The 23656-nt window shown below is 39.0% G+C and overlaps 1 protein-coding gene across 1 annotated transcript in view; it reads left to right on the forward strand.

Annotated features, from left to right (window-relative positions):
* Nucleotides 1-17608, forward strand: part of ACAT1 (acetyl-CoA acetyltransferase 1) — a 38052-nt gene extending 20444 nt beyond the window's left edge. Inside the window, exons 2-13 of the mRNA XM_006150954.2 lie at nucleotides 2456-2503; nucleotides 4065-4182; nucleotides 4458-4553; nucleotides 4764-4864; nucleotides 8965-9108; nucleotides 9511-9661; nucleotides 11999-12094; nucleotides 12706-12819; nucleotides 13868-13932; nucleotides 14216-14225; nucleotides 15936-16083; nucleotides 17318-17608. Coding sequence (XP_006151016.1) covers nucleotides 2456-2503; nucleotides 4065-4182; nucleotides 4458-4553; nucleotides 4764-4864; nucleotides 8965-9108; nucleotides 9511-9661; nucleotides 11999-12094; nucleotides 12706-12819; nucleotides 13868-13932; nucleotides 14216-14225; nucleotides 15936-16083; nucleotides 17318-17438 — 1212 coding nt within the window. The 3' untranslated portion in view covers nucleotides 17439-17608. The remainder of the gene's footprint in view (nucleotides 1-2455; nucleotides 2504-4064; nucleotides 4183-4457; nucleotides 4554-4763; nucleotides 4865-8964; nucleotides 9109-9510; nucleotides 9662-11998; nucleotides 12095-12705; nucleotides 12820-13867; nucleotides 13933-14215; nucleotides 14226-15935; nucleotides 16084-17317) is intronic.
* The last annotated feature ends 6048 nt before the right edge of the window (nucleotides 17609-23656 follow it).

Raw genomic sequence — 23656 nt, forward strand, 5'->3', positions numbered from 1 at the left:
GATTTCTCGCTTTCTGTCTTTCTGGTGAGAGCACATTGCCCTATAGCAAAAACCTCTCAAAAACAAAACAAAACAAAAACAAACTATGGAGTATGAGCAAAATTTTTTTGATATGTAAAGTAAATGTTACTGGAAAAATGTAAAAATAAATCAATGAGGGAAAAATCAATGGTTTTCCGGAGTTAGGGGAGAAAGAGATGTGAACAAAAGGAGCACAGAGGCTTTTTAAGGCAGTGAAACTGTCCTGTGTGATACTGTATTGGTGGATACAGGTCATAAATTTGTTCAAACCCACAAAATATACAAGATTAAGACTGAACTCTAATGTTAAAAAAAAAAAAAAAATCAGTCTGGGGCAGCTGGTTGTGTGGTTATTTGTTGCTGAATCCCACAAGGCCGACTGCATGGTTCCAATGTCAGGCCCGGCTGGTTGAAAAATACACTGGGTCGTGTGTGTGTGTGTGTGTGTGTGTGTCTGCGTGCACCCCAAAGCTGAGAGAATGGAGAAGAGATTGTTGCATGGTCCGACTCCTGGAGAGTGATTTCTTACTTTCTCTCTGAATCTGTCTGTGCCGAGTGTACACGCCCTGTAGTAAGTTAGAAAAAAGAAATCAGTTTGGAGGGAGTATCTTGTGGTTATTGTGGCTATCTCTCTTTATGACCCCTGCTTGTCAAATCTACTTTATTTGCATCTATTCTGTATTATAAAGTTAAGATTGAATCAGAACAAAGCATGGTTAAAAAAATTCCTGGCTCAATTTCAAGTTTAAATTGTAGGTCTGTTTATTGTTCTGTGCATGAGATATGATCAGCCATTAAACCTGTCAGTTATCACTATGATTAGGTTTTAAATAATAGCTGTCATTTTTAAATATTTGTTACTCTTTCTGACCTTAGAGGGTAAAAAAATTTTTTTTTCTTGGTTTTATAAATAGTCCAGATTGAGATCAGTTTGGTCTCTGAATTGTGCCCTTCAGTTCCAAATTTGTTGGTATTTGTTCTTAAGAACAGTGTGGAAGGGGATGAGAAATAGTAGGAGCAAGAGGTTTATTACTCTTTCCTTTCTTAAAAAAAGAATGTATTGGGCCAGCTGGTGGCTTGGTGGTTAAGGCAGTGCTGAGTCCCATGTGTCTGATAGAGCAATTCAGTCCTGGATCCTGTGGCTTGGAAAAACATGCCCCAAATCCTAAAAGGGGAAGTGGAGAAAAAGGGATTGTACTGTGGCCTTTCTCCCTGAGGAGTGTGTTCTCTCTGCCTCTGGCAAGGATGTGTGCCCTATAGCAAATGTGAAAAATAACGTATCTCCTAATACAGGCCATATATATATATATAATTTTTTAAAATTTGCATGAGGGTAAGTGCTCTGGCAGGGATGGGTGGTAGGGGGCAGAGAGAAAACACCTCCTATGGGGGATGGTCACACCACAATCTCTTCTGCATCTCTCCATATTTCTGTGAGGTGTGCTTGCTTTGTACACATCAGAGATATTTGTTGCAAGTGGATGGGGAAAAACTAAAAATTTTACTTGAAAAATTTGTTTAAGAAATGAGACTCTTTTCTTGTGAGACTTTAAGACTACTTAAAACTTTCTTTTTTTTTTTTTGAGAAAATTTCACTATAGGGCGCGTGCGCTCACCACACAGAGAGACATATAGACAGAAAGCGAGAAATCACCCCCCAGGGGGGATGGTCACGCCACAATCTCTTCTCCTCCATTCTCCTCTCAGGATCTTGGGCATGCACGCACGCACGCACACGCACCTAGCGTGAGTTTTAAGCCACTGGGTCCGGGACGCGAACCACAGTCGACTATGTGGGAGTCCAGCAACACAGCCATCACGCTAACTGCTGGTTCCCCAAGATTACTTAAAACTTAGCTTTAACTAAACTAGTAGGTTGTCTGGAAAGTCATAATGCATTTTTATATGCAAAAATGCATCATGATTTTCCCGACAAATCAATACTTTTTAGAAAGTTTGTATTTAAAGACTTAAAAATTTTAAGATAATGAACTCATCAAAAGTTAAGATATACATTTCCAATGAATAGTTATTTAAAAATTTTATTACAAAATAGTCTTTCTTTTCCTGACTTATAAAAGTATTCTATGCCAACTGAGGAAAACTGGGGAAAAAACAGTGCTTGGTAGTGGTGAAGGTGGCTGGAGCCATTATGGCCAAGTATGCAGTTTGAGTTCCAAACCAGGTGGCTTGAGAAACACTCCGTGTGCATGTGTCCAAAATCCCAAAAGGAGGGAAGAGATGAAGAAGGCAATGTGGTGTGAGATCATGCCCTATGGGGGTGTGTGTCCCCCCGCCTAGCATAAGTGCGCTCTGACAAATTAAAAATAAAAAAGCATAAAGAAACAGAAAAATAACTGTAACACAGTCACTAACATGCATAAAATAATGTAGATTAATATTTTTAATTATAATATAAATATTTTTATTACAGGAAATAAGATATACGGAGCGAAGTTTTGCATCAAAACCCACTATGAATGTAAGTATAAATTTAAATCATGCTTTAAAAATTTCAAGAATTTAAAGGCTACATAGTTGATAAGGACACACATGATTTGGAATTGTGAGGGCCAACACAGGATGGTGAAATTGTTAAGAAAAGTCAACTATTCAAATATAAGTTGAAGTCTTCAATTACCAATTCTAAGTCTATATATAGACTGTGTACTGCAAAACAGCCTTCTTTCTAAAACTGGGCAGTGTTCTCCCTGTACTCTCAGGGACCCTCCTTATATTGTTTGGCACCACACAGGAGGCACATGGGCAAGCCTTGAAGAGAGACCATCTAGGACTAGACATCACTTCATCACTTAGTGCTTTGAGGGGTCTTTACTTTCGAAGGGTCCCTACAGTGTGACTCAGTTGTATCTTCCCATCTAAATCTAGGGAAAAGTACTCTTATTAAGAACTTAACAAGAGATTGTGGAAGACAAGTGTCTAGAGATAATCGTTGCAGTCCTTATTGTACAGTACAAGAGAACTTTTATCTACTCTTAATGTATTACTGTCTTATTTAAGAAATCATAACTGTTGCTGTGTTAAGGGATATAGCCCTACTTAGCATACAAGTCTTGAGATTTCCCTTCAGCAAAGGACTCTTCTTGCTAGGGTTTTTTCAAAATGTTTTTTTTAAAGTCTTTTTGCTATTTTTTTTTTTTATGGTTTTTTTGCTGGTGTGAGCTCACCACACAAAGAACTGAGAAATCATGTCGGGGGCGGGGTGGTGGTGGTGGTGGCCATGCCATAATCCCTTCTCCGAGGATTTGGGGCACGTACACACATGCCTGGCGTGAGTTTTAAGCCGCTGAGTCTGGGACTTGAACAGTGGTCAACTAAGTGGGAGTCTAGCGATGTGTTAGTCCCACTAGATTTTAGTTTTGTTTTTGAATCCAGCGACATAATCATTATATGTCATGTTTTGGTCTTGCTAGGTTTTTTTTGTTTTTTTGTTTGTTTGTTTGTTTTTTTAAAAGAGAGATTTTGGCCATGGGGCACATGTCCACACCAGAGAGAAAAACAGAAAGTGAGAAATCACCCTCATGGGGGGATGGCCATGCCAGTCCCTTCTCCATTCTTCGCTTGGAATCTTGGGCACCCACAGACATGTACCTGGTGTGCGTTTTAAGCCACCAGCGGTCTGAGACTCAAACTGGTCGACTACATGTGAGTCTAGAGATCGTAACCATTACACCATTTGCTGGTCCCCTGCTATGGTTTTTTTAATTACATGGTTAACAAGGATAAAGTGGCCATTTTCTAAATTTTTGATTGTAGAATCAAAACTCTCATCTCAGTCTTGTGTGAATTTGGAAGGAGCTATACATGTCCTTTGTAGTTGGTTTATCTTAGGTTTTCTACTAGGTCTTGAGTCAGCGTTAGCTCTGGACTGGTGCTTTATACCTGTTGTGTTACTAAAATCATTTTAATCTTTGACAAATTATTTTGATCAAAAGTCTGTTTAACAATATATTTATGAATTTATTTAAAGACAGTATGGGTAAAATACCTACAGTAATTTTTACTATTTTCTGTCTTGCCAGGAAGTGGTCATAGTAAGTGCTATGAGAACACCCATTGGATCCTTTCTAGGCAGCCTTTCCTCACTGCCAGCCACTAAACTTGGTTCCATTGCAATCCATGGAGCCATTGAGAAGGCAGGTCAGTTGTTGCTTTGCTTTGCTTTTTATATTGAGGCTGCCAAGTGATTTGGTGGAAGAGATACTTACGTCGTACATAGTAGTTGCGTAACACTTAGAAATAACTTAATGCCTACATTTCTAAATTCCTGGTGAAGAAGCCTCTGTGTAGAGTTAGGAATGAAACTCAAACCTGACAAGATCATACCTGGTGTGTAATGTCATGTACTGTATTAGGTAATCACTAATTATAAAATTGAATAAAATACAGAATTGCCTTTGTGGTGTTTTGCAAAGGGATTCCCAAAGAGGAAATAAAAGAAGCGTACATGGGCAATGTTCTACAAGGAGGCGAAGGACAAGCCCCTACAAGGCAAGCCGTCCTGGGTGCAGGTAACAGGAATACATTTTTGCTTTTATACTTAAAATGTTTGAAATGGCAAAATGGAGATCATTTCAGCTTATATAATGTATTAAATGCTTAATTTATAGATACATAGAAGAAATATTAACAATATAAGTGTGCTCTATTATAATTTTAATCTATAGTTGTGTTTTACAAGTACATCTATTTTTCAAGATTGTGATTTTTATTGATTTTAGGCTTACCAATTTCGACTCCATGTACCACCATAAACAAAGTCTGTGCTTCAGGGATGAAAGCCATCATGATGGCCTCTCAGAATCTTATGTGTGGACATCAGGTAAGAAGCAACTTTTCCAGTTGTTAATTAAAACAATATCTAGTGCTAAAAGACACTGAAAGGCAAGGCCAGCAGGTATGGTGTGGTGGTTGAGGTGCTGAACTCCCACACAGCCAACCGCAGTTCAAGTCCCAGACTTGGCAGCTTGCTTTCTCACTTTCCCTGTCTCTGATGAGTGCATGTGCCTCATAACAAATTAAGGTAATAATTAAATCTTAAAAAGACTAAAAATCTAAGCCCATTCATGCTTGAGAAATGCAATTGTTTCTTCATAAAGTTGCTGCGTTGTCTCAGATACCTTGGAATCTCTGGATTTAGTAATTACAGAGATATTGGCAGACAGGTCAAAATGATAATGTTAATTTTCTTAAAAGTAGTTTTCAGTGAGTTATTTCAGTCTTGGGATGCCTCTTAAGCATATTTCTTTCAGATTCTGAGTAATATAAAAAAATCAATATCTGTATTAGCCAGAATAAGAAGGGTTTTTATTATAAAGGAGAAGCGCTGGGACCAGCAGTTAGTGTAATGGCTATGTCGCTGGCCTCCCATGTAGTTGACCGCGGTTTGTGTCCCGGACCCAGTGGCTTAAAACTCATGCCAGGTGCGTGTGCGTGCATGCCCAAGATCCTGAGAGGAGAATGGAGGAGAAGGGACTGCAGTGTGGCCATCCCCTCTGGGGGGTGATTTCTCGCTTTCTGTCTGTCTGTGTCTGTCTGGCGAGCGCACGCACCCTATAACAAAAACCTCTCCCCCCCCTAAAAAAAAAAAAGAAAAAAGTAGGGCTGCCCTTGCGAGTAGAATCACAGGGTGAGCTTAGGACTGATGACTAACTGGTAGTCCCCACAGTGCCCAGGGTCCAGCGGTGAAGTTGTGCAGGCTTTCTGTTGCTCTTGCTGATCCAGATCTTGTCCTTACTTGCGATCATATAGGAAACCAGCTTTGAGCAAATACATGCCCTGCTGTTAGACTAGACCTTGACTCACAGAACTAAAACGCAGTCAAGATGCACCCTCCCCTTTTGTTTTTCAAATGAGAAAAGTGGATTGTGATACCCACAAACCAAAGTTAGAGGCTGAATGAGAAAACTAATGTCTTTATTCCTACATAGTCCATCCTAGCCTACCAGGGTGTAATACATGAGGGTGAAAAATCAATTGTAGGGTATTTGCAAATTATGTCTTACATAAACACAATTATGTACTCTCTTGTGTTATTCCCAGCTTGCCTTGTTTGGAATTAGAAGGCAAGCTAAAGAGGAGTTAAAAAAAAGTGACTATTATATCAGAAATTTTATTATAAAAGCAATGTATAGATATGGTAAAAATGCAAATGGTACAGAAAAGTATAAAATGGAAACCTTCTGACCAACCTTTCAATCATTCACCAGTTTCAGTGTTTGGCTACTTAGATATTAGATGGGAACACATCTATTTATATCAGTATTTGAAATAGTATTCTCGGGATCAGCAGGTGGCATGATGGTTAAGGCACTGGATTCCCACATGGCCAACCATGATTCTTGTCCCAGACCTGTGGCTGGAACATTATGCCGCATGCATGCCCGCCCCAAAATCCCAGGAGGAGAATGGAGGAGAGAGAACTTCAGCATGGCCATCCTCCCTGCAGGGTGGTTTCTCACGTTAACTCTCACTCTCTCTGGTGAGCATATGTCCTTTGGCAAAAAACAAACACATTCTACTGAATTGAATATAGTATATTCTATAGATTATTACTGATTAGACATCCATGTTGTCTCCAGTTCTTCACTATATTCAATGATGCATATATTGAATATACATGTATCTTTGTATACTTTTACATAATTCACCTCCACTGATAGGGTATAGTGTAGTGTTTGAGAGTACAAAGTCTGGAACCAGCCTAACTGGAAATCTAATTCTGCCCCTTATTAGTTGAGTAACTAGTCTGTGATAGTCACTGGAGATACAGTGACAAAACCAAAACTTTAAATCTCTTAATATGCAAGTATATGCTGGAAATATTCCTAAAAGAATTACTGAGTCAAGAGATTGAAATTTTGATATTTTAAAATGTTTTCCCTTTAAGTTTTACCAGTTTTACTTTTTTTTTTTTTGGAGAGGTTTTTGCTACAGGACATGTACGCTCACTGGAAAGAGAAAGACAGAAAGCCAGAAATCAACCCCCTGGGGAGATGGCCACACTCCAGTCCCTTCTCCTCCATTCTCCTCTCAGGATCTTGGACACTCATGCATAAGTGCCCGGCGTTGAGTTTAAGCCACCGGGTCCGGGACTCAAACCATGGTCGACTACATGGAAGCCCAGCGACATAGCCGTTATACCAACTGCTGGTCCAACCAGTTATACTTTCTGAAAGTTGTGTGAATCTGTTTGCTTATATCCTCACCTACAGAAATATTGAATTCTTGTCAAACCAGTGGGCAAAAAATAGTCATCAGATTGTTTGAAGGTTAGATTATCAGACATGTCTTTGTTCCTTTCTACTGCTTTTAAGATTTTCTATTCATTAGTCATCACTATTATGTGCCCTGGTGTAGTTTTGTGTTTATGTTTGGGGGCTGTAGGGCTTCTTGGATCTTTGGTGTTATAGTTTTTGATCCAATGGTATTTAAATAAACGATAGCCATTTTTCACAATAGACAATATATTTAAGTTCTTTGGTACAGCAATTGTCTTTATTCCTGCTTAGGAATGAAAAAAAATTGGCATTTATTTTAATTTATATTACATTAATGTTTTATAGATTTTTTTTTTTTTTAAATGAGAGGGCACGTGTGCTTGCTGGAAAGACAGAAAGAAAACGAGAAATTGGCCACACTGCAGTCCCTTCTCCTCCATTCTCTTCTTGGGATCTTGGGCATGTACATACATGCACCCATCACACATGCAACCAGCATGAGTTAAGCCTCTGGGTCCGGGACTCAAGGCATGGTCCACTATGTGGGAGTCCAGTGATGCAACTATTACGCCACCTGCTGATCCCAAACTATTTATTTTTAATTAGGCCTTACAGTGCAAGTGAATTTCTTTTGTTGACTTGTAAATAACAAGTTAATTGATTAACATTTATGACAATAGGGTTTCTGGCCTCGAAGGAACTTAGTCTAGTAAGATTTGACATAGAAACAGCTAGGATACAGTTGAATATATATATTTTTTTTCTTAAAGAATTTTATTTTATTATTTTACTTTTTAATTTGCTATAGGGCATGTGTGCTCACCAGAGACAAAGAGTAAGGAAGCGAGAAAGCATGCCTCCAGGTCTGGGACCTGAATAGTGGTTGACCATATGGAAGCCCAGTGTCTTAACCACCATGGCACCTGCTGGCCCAAAGTAGAATTAATAAAAGCATGACACAGTAATTGGAGAACACAAAAAGAGAAAGGGAAGCTGTCCAAAGAGGGATAGAAGTAAATACTTAAGGAAAACATGGCATGGTTGGGTTCTGATCGGTCGTAAAAGAAATGTAGGAGTCTTACATGTTGGTTTGAGCATGGTATTTTTTGCAGAGCTTTGCCTAGCTCATAACATGAGGTCTGAGTACAAACACTGGGACTGAAAAATGAGAGAAGATGAGGAAAGACTGTATGTAGGAAGAGTTCATTAAGGTGTGAAATGATCACACTTAAATTCTAGTGAAATATGAATGTAGGTGATACCTTGGTTGAAGGAGAGGAGAGGCAACATGTCACAAGATCAAAGAGAACATTATTAGAACTGTCCAGGAAGAGTTGTTGAGGATCTTAAGGAAGTAGAAAGGTTATTTCCATGAATTGAGATTACTTCTAATGTTTTAGAAGACATTACAGTTTTAGAAGCTTGTATAAAATGAAGGGTTAGAATTTCAGAAGATGGCCTTACATAAAAGATTCTTGGCATTATTATTAATGTCTACTTCTACTTTTAATTCTTACACATTTTTTAGATAGTTCCTTTTATTTAGGTTGAGTGGTAAAGAGGGTGCTTTCTCTATTCTCTGTGTTTTCAAATGCTTAATAAATCCAAATAGAATACATGTTCGTTCCTTGGTAGCTCTGTAAAGGCTGTAACAGGTTGGCAACTATTTGAACTGACATTGGGTTTTTGTGTTGCTGAGCAGGACGTGATGGTGGCAGGTGGGATGGAGAGCATGTCCAATGTCCCATATGTAATGAGCAGAGGAGCAACACCATATGGTGGGATAAAGCTTGAAGACTTAATCGTAAAAGATGGACTAACTGATGTCTACAATAAAATTCATATGGTAAATGTTGCTTTTTAGTGGAGAAATGCCATCTAATATACAAAACTGCTTGATTTTTCTTAAGGTATGTATTTTAAAAACTGAAGGATGAGCTCTTTGTATGTGTAATATTAGCCATTTCCACTAGGAAACTAATGTTCTATGCCCAGTGCATCTGCATGGCTCAATTGTAAAAGAAATAGCCCCATACCCAAATAGGGCATTTTCTAACTTCTAAAGTATCAATAGCAACTTCTAGGCTAATTCAAGTATTTGAAGATAAGACACGAGTGGAAAGTTACCTTATACTACAGAAAGAAGTATGTGTTAAGAAAACTTGTTACTCTATTTTATAAAGTTGTGCAAAAAGTCAGTAGGCATTTTCTAAGTTATGCAAAATTCTTAAATTCCAACTTTTATCAGGGCAACTGTGCTGAGAACACAGCCAAGAAGCTGAATATTGCACGAGATGAACAGGATACCTACGCTATCAACTCTTATACCAGAAGTAAAGCAGCATGGGAAGCTGGGAAATTTGGAAATGAAGTTATTCCTGTCACGATTGCAGTGAAAGGTAGAAGGAAACTGCTCTAAACTAGATCTTATTACATGGGGGGGGTGGGGGAGATACATACATAAGCACCCTTGACTGAGTTTCTCCAGACTGATCCTCCCGCCCCAGCCTTAATCACAGGTACACTCTGTTGCACTCAGGCAGGCTGGGAAGTCCAACATGGGCCTCCCATGTGGCTCCACCATCACATAGCAGTGCCCTATTGCCTGTCCTACGGCAGCTGGGCCAATTGTTTTATAAGTGGTTTGTTTGGTTTTTTTGGAGAGGAGTTTGCTATAGGGTGTATGTGCTCACCAGAAAGAGAGACAGAAAACAAATCACCCCCTGGGGGGGAACGGCCATGCCATAATCCCTTCTCCTCCATTTTCCTCTCGGAGTCTTGGGCACACACACACACACACACACACACACGTGTCCAGCTTGAGTGTAAGCCACCAGGTCTGGGACTTGAACCGTGGTCGACTACGTGAGAGTCCAGCAACATAGCCATTATGCCAACTACTGGTCCCTTTAAGTGGTTTTTGACATAGGGTATGTGAACTTGCTGGAAAGAAAGAGACAAAGTGAGAAATCACCCCTTGGTGGGGGGATGGCCATGCTGCAATCCCTTCTCCAGGGATCTTGGGCATGCATGCACATGCACCTAGGATCATTTCAATACTGGGTCCAGGACTCAAACCACAGTCAGCCGTACGGGAGTCCAGCAACATAATGACTATGTCATCTGCTGAATCTAGCCAATTTTAATTTTTAATAGAATTCCCATATTGCTGAATTTTTTATGTTTAAGATTTAAATTAGTATATTACTATTGTTCAACAGGAGACACTAACACTTGTGGTTATTAATAAAAGGAAGAGTTGCTAGTTTAGAGAGAACATTTTTCAACTGAACTTAACATCATATTTTAATCCAGTTATAAGATCAACTGAGCAGGAAAAAAGAAATCCACTAAGCATATTCTGTAACTGGCAGGTAGCATAGTAGTTAAGGTGCTAGACTTACACATGGTCAATTGTATTTCATGTCCCAGACCTGGCAGCATGCCAATTATGCCTGGCGTGTGTGTTTGTGTCCAGCATCCCAAGAAGGGATTGTGGCATGGCCATCTCACCTGCAGGGTGATCTTCTCACCTTGTCTCTCCAGCGAGCACATGCACACTGTAGCAAAAAATCTGGAGGAAAAAATAATCCACTAGGCATATTCCAATCTGAGAAATATATTTAGTAAAACTGTCACATGAGTGACAGACAATAAGCTCATATAACACATCATCTTAACTGAAAAGGGATTTATTAGAAGAGTATTGAGGGTAGAATTGATGGATGAATGGCAGTGTCCAATCAGTTTGGGAATCTGAGGGACTGTAACAGGGTATTTAATATTATTGGGACTTTTTTTTTTTTTTTTGAGAGGTTTTTCTTATTGGGCGTGTGCGCTTGCCAGAAAGACAGAGAGAGACAGAGAGATAGAAAGCAAGAAATCACCCTCCAGCGGGGATGGCCATGCCGTAATCCCTTCTCCTCCATTCTCCTCTTGGGATCTTGGGCACGCATGCACACGTGCCCGGTATGAGTTTAAGCCACCAGGTCCGGGACTGGAACCGCGGTCGACTACATGGGCGTCCAGCCACATAGCCATTACGCCAACTGCTGGTCCCTGGTACATGTTCTTTTGGGTTCTCATTCCATATGTTATTTCATTCCATCTCTCAGCCTTTCTTAAGTTGTTGCCTCTACCTCTAGGGTCATTTTTGTAGGGCTCTCAGTTAAAGGGGAGAGAGAACTTGAGCGGAATCACAGTAAAAACTCATTAGTTTCATTTAGGTTGTATTTCTATTTCTAGAAGATTGTGCTTGGGTAATAGAATACTAGACCTAGTTATCTAGCCTGTGTGGGACATCTGTCCCTGAGGTCAGGAGAATGGGATCAGTGATCCAAGAAGAATGAAAAGATGAGAGAATGAGATATAGAATTATAGATTTAAATTTCATTAAATTTATTAATTTCCTTTTTAGCCATGCATGTCGGGGTATAACTGTATTAATCAGCTACTTGGTAGATTGAAGCAGAGGATCCGAAGTTCAAGGCCAGTCTGGGCAAAATGAGATCCTAATAAAAAAAAAAAAAAACACTCCTTTTAAAGACACTACAGTAATAGAGAGTATAGGTGGTAAACTCTAGGTTAACTTTTACTTGGGATGGTTTACAGTTTGCAGGCAAAGAGAGGGTGGCTTAGGCTAGCAGGCTTCTAGTACAATAATATCTTGCTCAATGGCTAAATACTGTCTTGAGTGTGGTGAGTACTTCAAATATACAAAACCATTTTTATTTTAGGTAAACCAGATGTAGTGGTGAAAGAAGATGAAGAATACAAACGTGTCGATTTTAGTAAAGTTCCAAAGCTGAAGACCGTTTTCCAGAAAGAAAATGGTTAGTATTAAGGAAAAAAACCTGAGTCATTATGTGTTTTTGTTTTTCTATGCAATGATCACCCAGTAGATGTTATTTAACATGTTCAATACAACAGGCTCAAGTAAAAATTAACAAATTAATTTGCTGTGGCTTCTAGCACTACATACTGTCACCTCAGGGCCTGCAACACTGTGGCTAGCTGAGAATATATTTTTTGGTTAAGTCTGTGATAGGGTCTTCACTGGCATTAATAAAACATGGCCAGCCCTGTGGCCTAATGGCTAAGGACGCCAGCTCTTACATGGCTGACCACACTTGGGATCCCAGCCCCAGCTGCTTGAAAAACACAGCAGGCACATCTTGTGTAGATAAATGGTGGCAGGATTGTGGTATGACCATGCCTCAGTGGGAATGCTTTCTCCTTCTCCCATTCTGACAATGAAAAATCAAAGGTGTTCTTCCATTAATGGCGTTGCAGCTCACTGTGTACCTGTTTCCTGAGGGCAGGAATTACCTGTTTGTAATTTCTTTATACATATAGCAACCGAGGTAATACTGTGGATGTTAGATTGAACCCAGTTAATTCAGTGTGAGGCAGTGCTCTGACATCATCCTCTTGCTCCTCTCAGGCACAGTAACAGCTGCCAACGCCAGCACGCTGAATGATGGAGCAGCTGCTGTGGTTCTGATGACCGCAGATGCAGCCAAGAGGCTCAATGTTAAGCCCTTGGCAAGAATTGCAGGTAGGAAATACACTGACCTTGTTTATTCCTAAACCCCTATAATCTCTTCCTGAAACTGAGTTTCCTTGTCAGTAATACACATAATATTGAAACTGGCTATTTCTATCTCTAGGCTGTAATTTGTGACAAAATTTAATTGATACACATTTTCAATTGGGGTAGAAACTTCTTTAATATTTTTATTTGCTATATGATGAGTAGGAGAAAACAAGGTATATGTTTTATCCCAGAGCAGTAGTTAGGTAGAATAAAAGGATGACTGGGGTGGAGCAAGTGGCACTGAGGTTGAGGTTGAGGTGGCTGGATGCTACACGGCTAACTCTATGGTTTGAGTCCCAGACCTGGCCGACTGAAAATCACGTTGGGCACACGTGTGGTGTGCTCAAAATCTTGGGAGGAAAATGGATTGTGTGGCCATTCCCCTGTAGGTGGGGGTTATTTCTCACTGACTAGCCCCTGCCTCTGGCAAGTGCAAGTGCCCTATAGCAAAAATTAACTATGTGGCTTGGGCAAATCTTCAAACCTCTTAAGTCTATTTTTTAGTTGTAAACTCTGCCTTACTCTCTTCATAAGGATTTAATCAGATGTCATATTGTTATTTGTAAAAACCTTGTAACTTTTTCTTAGCTTAAATCATACTCTGTTTCTTAAACTGAGCACTGTTGACATTTCATACTAAATACCTGTTTGTTGGGAGGGCTCCTTGCATTGTAGAATTTCACAGCATCCTTGGCTACTACCCACTAAGTGCCAGTGGTATTGCACCTGTAGTGACAACCACCTGTTGTTTATTTATTCATTTATTTTTAATTGACCAGAGAGAGAGAGAGAAAGCAAATCACCAGGTCCAGGACTCAAACCGTGGTCGGCCATATGGGAGTCTAACACCTTTAACCACCCTAAGAAAAATTAGTTTCAGATGACTGGTGTAATTTTATAAAGTGCAGAATCTGAAACGTTTTTCAAGATTCAATCTGCTTTTGCATATGACGTGTAACAGATACAGTTCTGGCTGCTTGAAAGAATTTAACCACTTGTTTTTCAATAGCATTTGCTGATGCTGCTGTAGAGCCTATTGATTTTCCAATTGCACCTGCGTATGCCGTACCTAAGGTGAGAACCAACTGAGACACTGTACTCCACTGTGCAAACTTCTGATGCTTATACAAAGGGTGTGACCTTCCCACTTCTAAAATAAAAGAGCAATCCCTAGACTACTAAAATGGAACAGGTAAAAGTTACGTAACTGCATTACTTTTAAGTATGCTGCTGACCTCAGTCCCCTGACAGAGTAACCCAAAAGGTGGTTAGTGTTAAAAAAGAAATCTGTTGGTCCTAGCTATAGAATTCTAAGTAAATAGTCATCCCCCAGATGCAGAAATAAGTCTCTGGAAAGTTGCTAAGGGGTCACAGGAAAGTGAAGAGTGCTGAGGAATTCACAAATCCCCATCACAGAGCAGTGAAGAGAAGACTTCACTCAGTGATTTCCTGATAGCAGCACCCACATTTTTTTCTAAAATGCAGAATAAGAATGAGAGGTAAGGCCTGGTGACAGTCTGTGGGGTGACAGATTTCAGAAAAGGACAGAAATACACAGCTTATAAAAGGGCAATCAGCACTTCAGAACTAGACTCGGTTAGGTTTCATATTTTGTCTTGTGCTTTTGAAAGAGAGAAGCTCTTTGAACTGTACTGCTTAGAATGCTACCTCAGCCTCCTGGTACAAAAAAGGAAATAGAAGGAAGAGCTTTATGTTCCTTCTATTATTTACAACAATATTTCTAGTGGAATAAAGGGTGATAGCAGTATTTTTAAAAGTACTAACATTAAGATGCTAGCACCAAAACACCTTCCTGGCTAAGGAACAGCAAAGACAAAACAAATCGTACAATGAAAAGATTTTAAAAACAGGGTTTACAGTGATGATAAAACAAATTTAAGTAGACCGCAGATAACCCCCTAGTATCCCTTATAAAGGAGGAACTGCAATGAACATAAAGAAAAACATGGAAATGGTACAGACCTCTTTGAGCTGACATTTCAAGAATACGTAATTGTGGCCCAGCTCCACACTGGAGCTGCATGGTTCCTAGACCAACCCAAACATGTCCAGAGGGCAGTGCTCTCCTGTGGTCCTAGCTGCTTGGGAGATCATGACATGGTAAGACAAATCTCCCTCTTTCTGTCTAAAATAAATAAAATGAGCTCTTAAGACTTTATGAAAGACAATATACTTTCTGATCAAGTTTCTGTGGAATATTTATTTTTAAATATTTTTATAAATCTATTACAGGTACACCTCTGCCCAGAGTATATAGGGAGGCTCTAGGACACAAAACTGGGACCCTTCTTTGTGGGTCTGGTTCTATTACTGTTCTACTTCCCAGTCCCCAAATTTTCTGTTGTCCCCAAAAAGATAATACAAGTGAAATGCTTTGATTGTAACTAAATAAAGAGATACTTCCTCTTGAGACTGCCGGGGGTATAGTGGTCAAGATAGCTGGATCCCACAAGGACAACTGTATTGTTTCAGTACTAGATCCGGCAGCTTTAGAAACATACCAGGAGTGTGTCTGTCTGGCTGTCCAGAATTACAAAAAGAGGCTGGAGTGGAGGAGGAATTGGAGCATTACCATCCTCCTTTAGATGATGGTAATGCTGCAATTTTTTTTTTCTTAAAAAAAGCTTTGCTATTGGTGGGGAGAGAAAGTGAGAAAGCACCTCTGGGATGATGGTCACACCGCAATTGTCTCAATTCTCCCCTTTGGATTTTGGGCACATACCAGCATCCACCATGTTTTTCAAGCTATCAGGTTTGGGACTCGAACTGTGGAGCTGGCAGTGTGGGACCCAGCTGACTTAACCATGATGCTATTGGCTGGCATGAATTCTCATTTTTCTGTTCTGTCTCTCCACCAAGCAAATATATCTTCTAGCAGATTAAAACATTTCTTCTCCAAACTAGAAAGCTTATGAATGTACTGTATTCCATCAAAAAGTACTACAGACCTACATTAAAGAGATACAAACCTAATTTTAAGAGAACAATGAAATTAAGCTGTGCTTGCTAATTATTTGAAATTCATGTATTTTTTTTTTAAATTGTAGGTTCTTAAGGTGCAGGGTTAAAAAAAGAAGACATTGCCATGTGGGAAGTAAATGAAGCCTTCAGTCTGGTTGTGCTAGCAAACATTAAAATGCTAGAGATTGATCCTCAGAAAGTGAATATTGATGGAGGAGCTGTTTCCCTAGGGCATCCAATTGGGTAAGTAAATCATAAAGAAAATCATATCTAGGTTAATAAGATGAATAAATTCATGGTAATTCCTATCGTTCTTGGTTTAACCGATTTTTTTTTTTGCCCTCCATAAGGCAAACATCATTTCTGATAATATCCCACACTGAACAGATACATGTATCACATCTGTTACTTGAACCCTAATAGTGTGCACAGTTTTTTTTTTTTTTTTTTAAAGAAAACAACCAAAACTAAAATTCATGCTCAGGCTTTGGCTGTAACCCTTACTGCTGAAACAAGTCTTCCAAGTTTAAAAAAAATACTGCTTGAGGAATGTGGTTAACCTGAAAATCTAAAAGATCCAAAACTTTTTGAGGAGCAAAGTGAGGGCACAAATAAATTCTACACCTAACCTCATGTGACAGATTGAATGCTGCAATACAAAAATACCATATAAAATTATCATCAGGCAATGTATATATGAAACAGATTCTGTTTAGACTGGGTCACATCCCCAAGAACTTACATTTATGCAGATATTACAAAATCTCGAAAAATACAGAAATCCAAAACTTCTAGAGCCAAGCATTTCAGATAAGAGATATTCATCCTCTAAGATTGTTGTCCCCACCTTAAACCAAATGCCTACACTCTGGTAGACACTGAAAGACTCCATAGCATAGAACTGAAGAGCATCAATGGTAGACTACCAGAAACTGTACATGGGTAGTGGAGTTTGGGAGATAGTGATAAATATATGCTTCCAAAAAAACTAGAGGAACTACTATCACATGTGTACAACACAATGTTCACTGTTGAAAATGACAGATATCCTTGATTACCATTGTATGCATGCTTTTACTACTAAACCCTACATGGATGTACAAGTGAACCAGAAATAATCTTGTAGAAAGTAGCCAATAAGGCTTTTAAGAAGTTAATTTGGGGGACCAGCAGTTGGTGTAATGGCTATGTCGCTGGACTCCCACGTAGTTGACCGCGGTTTGAGTCCCAGACCTGGTGGCTTAAACTCAACGCCAGGCGCATGTGCGTGCATGCCCAAGATCCTGAGAGAAAGGACTGTGGCGTGGCCATCCCCTCTGGGGGGCTGATTTCTTGCTTTCTGTGTCTTTGTGGCAAGTGCACATACCCTATAGCAAAATCCTCTCAAAAAAATTTTTTTGGGGGACAGAAACATTTTTTTGGTTAGTCATAAATTCTGTACTACATTAAAGAATTAAAATGCTTTTCTTAATTCTAGGATGTCTGGAGCCAGGATTGTTGTTCATTTGGCCCACACTTTGAAGCAAGGGGAATATGGTCTTGCCAGTATTTGCAATGGAGGAGGAGGAGCATCTGCTATGCTGATTCAGAAGCTATAGACAATCTGTGTTGTTGAAGGAAGCAACCCTGTGTCCAGTCCTACTGAAATCAGTGTGACTACCCTGGGTCAGCTTATACTTAAAATAAGCTACTTCATTTTATTATTACTTTCTATTTTAACTTTTTGTAATAAGATATAAATGTTCAAGTCTCAGAAGCTTTGAAATTACAAATAAATTTTTGGTGCTTTAATTTTTTGTTAATCTTTAGAAGTCTGACACATTTGCGAATTATTATTTGAAATACCAGTGTATAGTATTAGTGACTTTCATAAGTAGCCAGAAGCTTATATTTGAAAAAAAAAAATCACAATTTTTACTTTTGAAGGTTAATGTTATCTGTAGGTAACTTACACATAGTAGACGTGTTAGAGTGACAGCTGGCACTTCTGGGTGAACAGTACCCATGTATAGGGACAGCAAGATGGCCCAATTCAGTAGGGAGGTGTATTTTTTTTTTAAATCTTACTCTCACTTATGCTTCCTTCTAAAAAAAAGTTCAGAAAAATTAATTAGCAGAGGATCATACGAACATATCCTAGAGAAAATATATTTAAAAATTCTTCAAACACGTAGGCAGAAGAATAGGTAACCTTATTTCTATTATGTTAAATGCCCAAAGGCAAGTGACTCACATCTGCATATTTTTAATAGAACAAAGTGATGTGTCTCAGCCATGTAAAGCTTGGACCAACTCTTTTTCATTTCTTAAAGAAATGAAAAGGATATTTAATTTAAAAATGACCACATAAGGGGCCAACTGGTGGTGTGGTATAGTTAAGGCAGCTAGATTCCACATGGCCAACTGCATGGTTCAAGTCCTGGACCCAGTGGTCTGAAAAACAGGCAGGACATATATGCATGAATGCCCAAAATTCTGAAAGGGATTATGGTATGGCCACCCTCCCTGGAGGGGTAGCTTTGTCCCTTTCCTTTTCTCTCTGGTTAGCACATATGCTTTATCGAAAATTAAAAATAAATAAATAAATAAAAAGCCAGTGAAGAATTGGCTGGGGAACAAGGGAAGGTAGTGATGAAATATGGGTAAAGTATATATCTGCTAAATGAAGATAAACACAGAACAAGTTCTGAATCTTAAATTATATATAAAAGCTAAAGAATCCAATTATGTAATTAAAAAAAAAGGGGGCATATATCAAATACTAGAAGTCAAGGTAGAAGTTGTTAAAACAAAAAACTTTGTAGATTCACAATGAACTTGTGATGGTTATAGACTACAGAACAATAATAGAGGACAGTTAAAGAAAAAACTATGGCTAAGAAAATTACAATGGACAAAGTTAGACTAGTATAAGACTGAATAAAGACCTAACTTTGTACACTTATAGCCAGCATACCTACTTAGGTTTTTTTTCCCCACTTCTTGCAAGAGAGAAAGAGAGAGACTTCTACCCCAACACAGGGCCTCATGCTATGATCATTCCCCACCAACCCTGACAACCAGCCAGGATGATGGGTTTACACAGGCAAGGCTGAGATGTGCTTCAACCTATCAGCCTGACCTGAGAACTGAACTACGATTTTCCACATGGCTTCCAGTATTGCAGGGGACTGTGCTACTACCACACCACAGTGTATTTAGGCCACTGTGAGGTGCCCCATGCAACCACTTATAACAACTTTTTTTTTAAAAAAGAGCATGGTACTTTTAAGTAATTATATTGAAAATATTAATGTACTTACCTATCTGCCAGATTTTAATGTTCAAAGCTGAAATTAGAAATAAACTTAATGTTGGGACCAGCAGATGGCATAATGGCTATTTCTCTGGACTCACTTGGCATGGACTACAGTTCCAATCCTGGATCCAGCAGCTTAAAACTCATACTGGGCATGTGTGTGTGCATACCCAAAATCCTGAGAGGAGAATGAGGAGAAGGGATTATGGCATGGCCATCCCCCCTAAAGGGTGCTTTCTCTCTCTGGCAAGCACACGTGCCCTATAGCAAAAATCTAAAAAAAAAACAAAACAAAAAAACAAAACAGCCTTAAGTGCTTACATCAGATAAAACAATCAGATAACTATTCAATTTAAGAAGCAGTGTGAGCAGATGGTGTGGTGGCTAAGGCACTGGAGTTCCACATGGCCAACTACACCGAGCGATTTAAAAATCCCGCTGGGCGCATATATGTGGCATGCCCCATATCCCAGGATAAGAGAGAAGGGATTGCAGCATGGCCAGCCACCCTGGCAGTGATTTCTCATTTTCCCTGTCATTGTCTGTCTCTCTCCAGTGAGTACACATGCCCTATGGCGACTATGGCGAAAAAAAAAAAAAAAAAAGGGTCTTCCGGAAACACTGGAAGCATAAAGAAAGAAATGGGCAAATAAAGAATACAACTGTCAAATCAAGACAAAGTTATTCTAAAAGAAAACATAAAAATTTAGGGAAAATGTATTATTTGACTCAGAAAAGAGTTTGAAGCCTAAACAGATAAATCAATCTGGAAGAAAACTGGGATAAAAAAAATGGGAACACTGCATAAGCAAAAGGCTCTAAGCAGAGATAATTAGGTTGTTGGAAAAGTCATGGCACTTTTTTAATAGAAAAACAGGAAAATACAGTAGGACTTTTTCAACAACCTATTTAGTAGGAATTTATTCTCAAGGAATAGATATTGTCCATTCTTAAAAAAAAAAAAAAAACCGACAACAACAACAACAAAAACCGCTAGGAGCAAAAAAACAAGAACACACACTGTAAAAATACACACTGTATCAGGGGTCATCAACTGGTGTGGTGCTTATGGTGTTGGGACTCCCACATGGTCAACATGGTTTGAGTCTTAGTCCCAGCAGCTTGAACATAACACTAGGCTCATATGTATGTGCCCCAAATCCCAAGAGAATGGATGAAAAAGAACTGTGGTATTGCCATTATCTCTGGGGATGATTTCTCACTTTCTGTCTCTCATGAACATGCATACCCTATAGCAAAAAACCTAAAGAAACAAAACAAAACAAAACCCAGGGGCCAGCAGGTGGCACAGTAGTTAAGTGCACTGGACTCTCACATAGCCAAACATGGTTCGAGTCCCAGACCCGGTGGTTTCCTTTCTCACTTTCCATCTTTCTGTTGCTGTTTCTGGTAAAATTAAAGTAATAATAATGATGAATAAAATAACAGTAATAAAAAAACCAGAAAACCAGCATTGGTTATAATAGCAGAAAGTTCTTATTAATGCTTTACGTAGATTAAAACTTCATACCAGCCTTAAGACAGATACTGTTAATTATCTCTAATATTCAGGTAAACCAGAAAGAGCAGGAAAGGTGTCAAATTCATTTTAAAAAATTGGCATAAACTTTTGATAATAGCCAACATATAGAATCAACCTGTGTCCTCAATGGGTAAGAAATGTGGTACATATACATAATGGCATGCTGTTCATCTAAAAAATTATAAAATCTTATTTGTGATATAAATGAACCTAGAAGACATTAAGTGAAAAACCCAGACAGAGAAAAGACAAATACCATACGGTCTCATTTATACATGCAGTCTAAACAAAAAGGTTGATCTCATAGAAATGGAGAGCTGGATTATTGGTTACAGAAGCTAGAGAGGGTAATGGGGAGGAAGGAATGGCCTATGGTAGTTTTACAATAAGACAAATTTTATAGTAAGACAGTAATAATAAACTTGGTGTTCCACTGCATGCAGTAGGGTGTTTATACTACCATATATTTCACAATGGCTAGAAGAGAGAATTTGGATTGTTTTTATCACAAAGAAATGATAAATATATAAGGCAATGAATATTCTAATTACCCTGGTTTGATCATTACACAGTGTACACATATATCAAAACATGACAGTATACCCCCAAAATAGGTACAATTATGCCTCAGTTAAAAAAACAAGAATTATAAAAATTATCATAAGTTTGAAACTAATTTCATTCAAAGTATAAATACTTAAGATGTTCACAAATCAAGAGCTATCAGGTAGCCTGGTGGTTAAGGTGCTGGACTCCTACACAGCTAGCAATGGTTTGAGTCCTGGACCTGGAAGCTTGCTTTCTCACCTTCACTGTCTCTCTCTGGTCAAATTAAAAAATATAATTAACAAATAATTCTTAAAAAAAATAAGGAATAAGATAATGAAGCCATCTTATCATTATAAGTTGTAATGAAGTACTAGTATCATTGTAGTATAGAGAAGTAAAATGAACAACTATTTACAGATATTACTTCACCACTTGAAAATCCATTAGAATTAAGAGAGTTCACTTAGTATAGAAAATAAACAGAAACTAAGGCCACACCTGTAGCCTAGTTACAGGGAGCCAGGTCCCATATGGCTGACTGAAGTTTGAATCCTGGCCCCAGAAGCTTGAAGAATACACCAGAAATGTGCATGTGTGTATGCCCCAGATTATGATGGGATGGAAAGAAAGATAAGGGACTACAGTGTGATCATGCCCTATTGAAAGTGATTTCTCCCTCTCTAGCAAGTGCATGAACCATCTGGCAATTAGAAAAAAACAGGATAAATAGAAATGAGATTTATAGTAGTAATTAATATAGTATGCTACTGGCAAATCTAAAAACAGACCAGTGGGGACAGCAGATAGAGTGGTGGTTAAGGCAATGAACACCGACATACCCAACTGCAGTTCAAGTCTTGGATTCCAGTAGCTTGAAACTCACATTAGGAATATGTGCACACATGCCCAGAATCCCTAAAGGAGATTGGAGGAAGAGAAGGGATTGTGGCATGACCATCCACCCTGTGGGTAATTGACTTCTCCCTTTTCCTGTGTGGCAAAAGCCTTTAAACAAAAACAAAAACAAAAAAAACACAACAAAGCAAAACAAACAAACAAAATCCAAGGGAACTTGTTGGAGTCCAGAAACAAATCCAAACATATATAGTTTACCAGCTATAACAAAGATAACAGGACAATGCAGTTGGGAAAGGATAATCTTTGTTTTTCTTTTCTTTTTTTGATAAACAGTTCTAGAGTTATAGAAAACCAATTCCAGATCATCATTCAAATATGATAGGTTAAACAATAAAGCTCTTAAAAGGAAATGTAATATTCAGATATCTGACATCCATCTGTATCTAGAATACACAACATACACTAATTGGTAAGAATAAGGCAGGCAACCCAATACATAAATAGGCAATACATGAATAGTCCACAAAAGATACCCAAATTTAGAGCCTGTAAGTATTTAAAATCTTCATCAGCAAAAACAATGTGGGGCTGGTCCTGCACTGCTATGGTAAGTATTATGCAAAGGAAGCTAGATTCCACATGGCTGACCAGAGTTCAAACCTTAACCCTTGTGGACTGAGAAAACATGGTGTGGATACCAGCAAATGGCTGGTGGTTAGGGCGCTGGACTCCCACATAGCCAACTGTGGTTCCATTCCTGGACCTGGTGGCTTGTTTTCTCACTTTCCTTCCCTGTATCTGATGATTTTAGCAAGTTAAAAAGTGATAAATATTTCTTAAAACAAACACGCTTTGTGTGCATGTGCAATTCTCTGACAGAATTGCAGGAAAAAGGATTACAGTATAACTAGGCCCCAAGGGGGCTATACTTTCTCTTTCTCACCCATATACACATGCACATCCTCTAGCAATAAAAAGTAATGAACGGTGACGAGCAGATGGCGTAATGGTTATGTTGCTAGACTCCCACATGGCCGACTGTGGTCCTGGATCCAGAGGCTTCAAATTCATGCTGGACACATGTACATATGTGACCAAAATCCTGAGAAAGAGAATGGAGGAAAAGGGTCTGTGGTGTGATCATCCCCTTTAGTAGGAGTCCTGGTGGTGGTGATTTCTTGCTATCTGTTTCTGTGTTTCTCCAGCAAGCACACATGCCCTATAGCAAAAAATTTCTCTAAAAAATAAACAAGGGGCCAGCATGTGGCATGAAGGCTAACGGTGTTGTACTCTCACATGGCTGACTGTGGTTCAAGTCCTGAACCTGGCGGATTTCTTTCTCTCTCTGGTCAAATTAAAAAATAATGATAATAAAGTTAAATAAAATAATAATGAAAAAACACACACCAGGGACCAGCAGTTAGTGTAATAGCTATGTCGTTGGACTCCCACGTAGTCGACCGTGGTTCGAGTCCTGGACCTGGTGGCTTAAATTCACGCCGGGCATGTAGGCGTGCGTGCCCAAGATCCCGAGAGGAGAATGGAAGAGGAGGGATTGTGGTGTGGCC

This window comes from Tupaia chinensis, unplaced genomic scaffold (genome assembly GCF_000334495.1).
Source record: "Tupaia chinensis unplaced genomic scaffold, TupChi_1.0 Scaffold000311_2, whole genome shotgun sequence".
Classification (NCBI taxonomy): domain Eukaryota; kingdom Metazoa; phylum Chordata; class Mammalia; order Scandentia; family Tupaiidae; genus Tupaia; species Tupaia belangeri.